Source organism: Perkinsus marinus (genome assembly GCF_000006405.1).
Source record: "Perkinsus marinus ATCC 50983 genomic scaffold scf_1104296938200, whole genome shotgun sequence".
Taxonomy (NCBI): domain Eukaryota; phylum Perkinsozoa; order Perkinsida; family Perkinsidae; genus Perkinsus; species Perkinsus marinus.
The window spans coordinates 1-1,182 of NW_003213559.1; the positions used below are offsets into that span (position 1 = coordinate 1).

Genomic DNA, 1,182 nt, shown 5'->3' on the forward strand with positions numbered 1-1,182 from the left:
CAGCGTTGTGTATTGATGCCCCCTGTCACTGAGGACAATGCATCGCCGACCCATGGGGTAACCTTCCTCACAGATCTGCCCGAATCTTTCCAGCCCACTAAGAAAGCGGCCCCAAGCATTCTCGCTCTGCTCAAGCGGGAGGGGCCATCGTCGGTGAAGGGCAAAGATGTAAAGTTCCTCGAGAAGATCCACTTCGCGCCTCCTGCGGCCTCTGCCGACTACTACGACTCCTTCCCGATGAGCCCTGGTGTGGACTATCTGGGATCTCTCGTCCAGTTCAGAAGCTTCGAACGCATGCAAATGATGCTCGCCAATCTGCGCGTTCGGTGGCCCAAAACCTGGTGCTTCTGTGGACTGGACACGTACTTGTTCAACAGCGTCACCTCCAGGAAGAAGGGAATCACTGTGAAGTGAGCGCGCAGTATGAGAGATTCCTCTCGAGGACGGATCTGGCCAGATACGATTTCGATCGAGAAGAAGAAGCACTCCGAATCTCCAAGCTTGAGGAAGCGTCCGATGGAAACATTCCCGCGTTCGTTTTCAAGCAGCGTTCCTATGGTGCGAACAGCCATCTCAAACGTACTTCTACTACGGCACTAACCGTCACAAATGCCCTTGTGAGGCTACAGGAAGCCGGGGGTGGTCAGTCCACCCAAATTCTACAGAAGTTCATCAAAGGCCCAGGAGAGCAGGCATGCATAACGAGAGTCTGCTATCGATGCAAATATCCGAGGAAGCCTGTGGGCTACTCCATCGCGAACGGCTACTGCCCCTCTGAACTCGAGGCAACGAGTGGCAAGGCTCACGGTGACTTGACACAACAATACTGCGCATCTACCGACACGTCCGTCCCTGGTGGCCTCGTTGTAGCCAAACGAAGCAGTGGGAAGGCCCTCGAGGATGCAGCCGAAGTGGCTGAGAGAATGCTCAAATTTTCCGAGAACTACTTCATGCTAAAGTTAGAGTGGATAGTCGTGGACGTCCTCACAGATAAGAAGGGCAAGCTGTGGTGTTTGCAGGTGTGTCGGTCTGCGTACTCGCTACGTGAGTATCGTCTCAGGTCAAGTCGTTCAGAGTGGCTACTGTCTGTCAGCCTCCTAAACGGTCACTGTCCCTTCCCAAACCGGACAGTTCTACTAGACAACTACAGCTAGCTTTGATCAGACAAGATTCAGATGAGTT

The 1,182-nt window shown here is 53.6% G+C and overlaps 1 protein-coding gene across 1 annotated transcript; it reads left to right on the forward strand.

The window, feature by feature from the left end:
- Positions 1-15: 15 nt before the first annotated feature.
- Pmar_PMAR008304 (hypothetical protein) lies at positions 16-1,019 on the forward strand (the record flags this gene model as incomplete). The annotated part of the gene is made up of 2 exons (XM_002782797.1): positions 16-410; positions 458-1,019. Coding segments are annotated over 2 exons (957 nt in total), but the record flags the coding sequence as incomplete, so codon positions are not given.
- Positions 1,020-1,182: the final 163 nt, after the last annotated feature.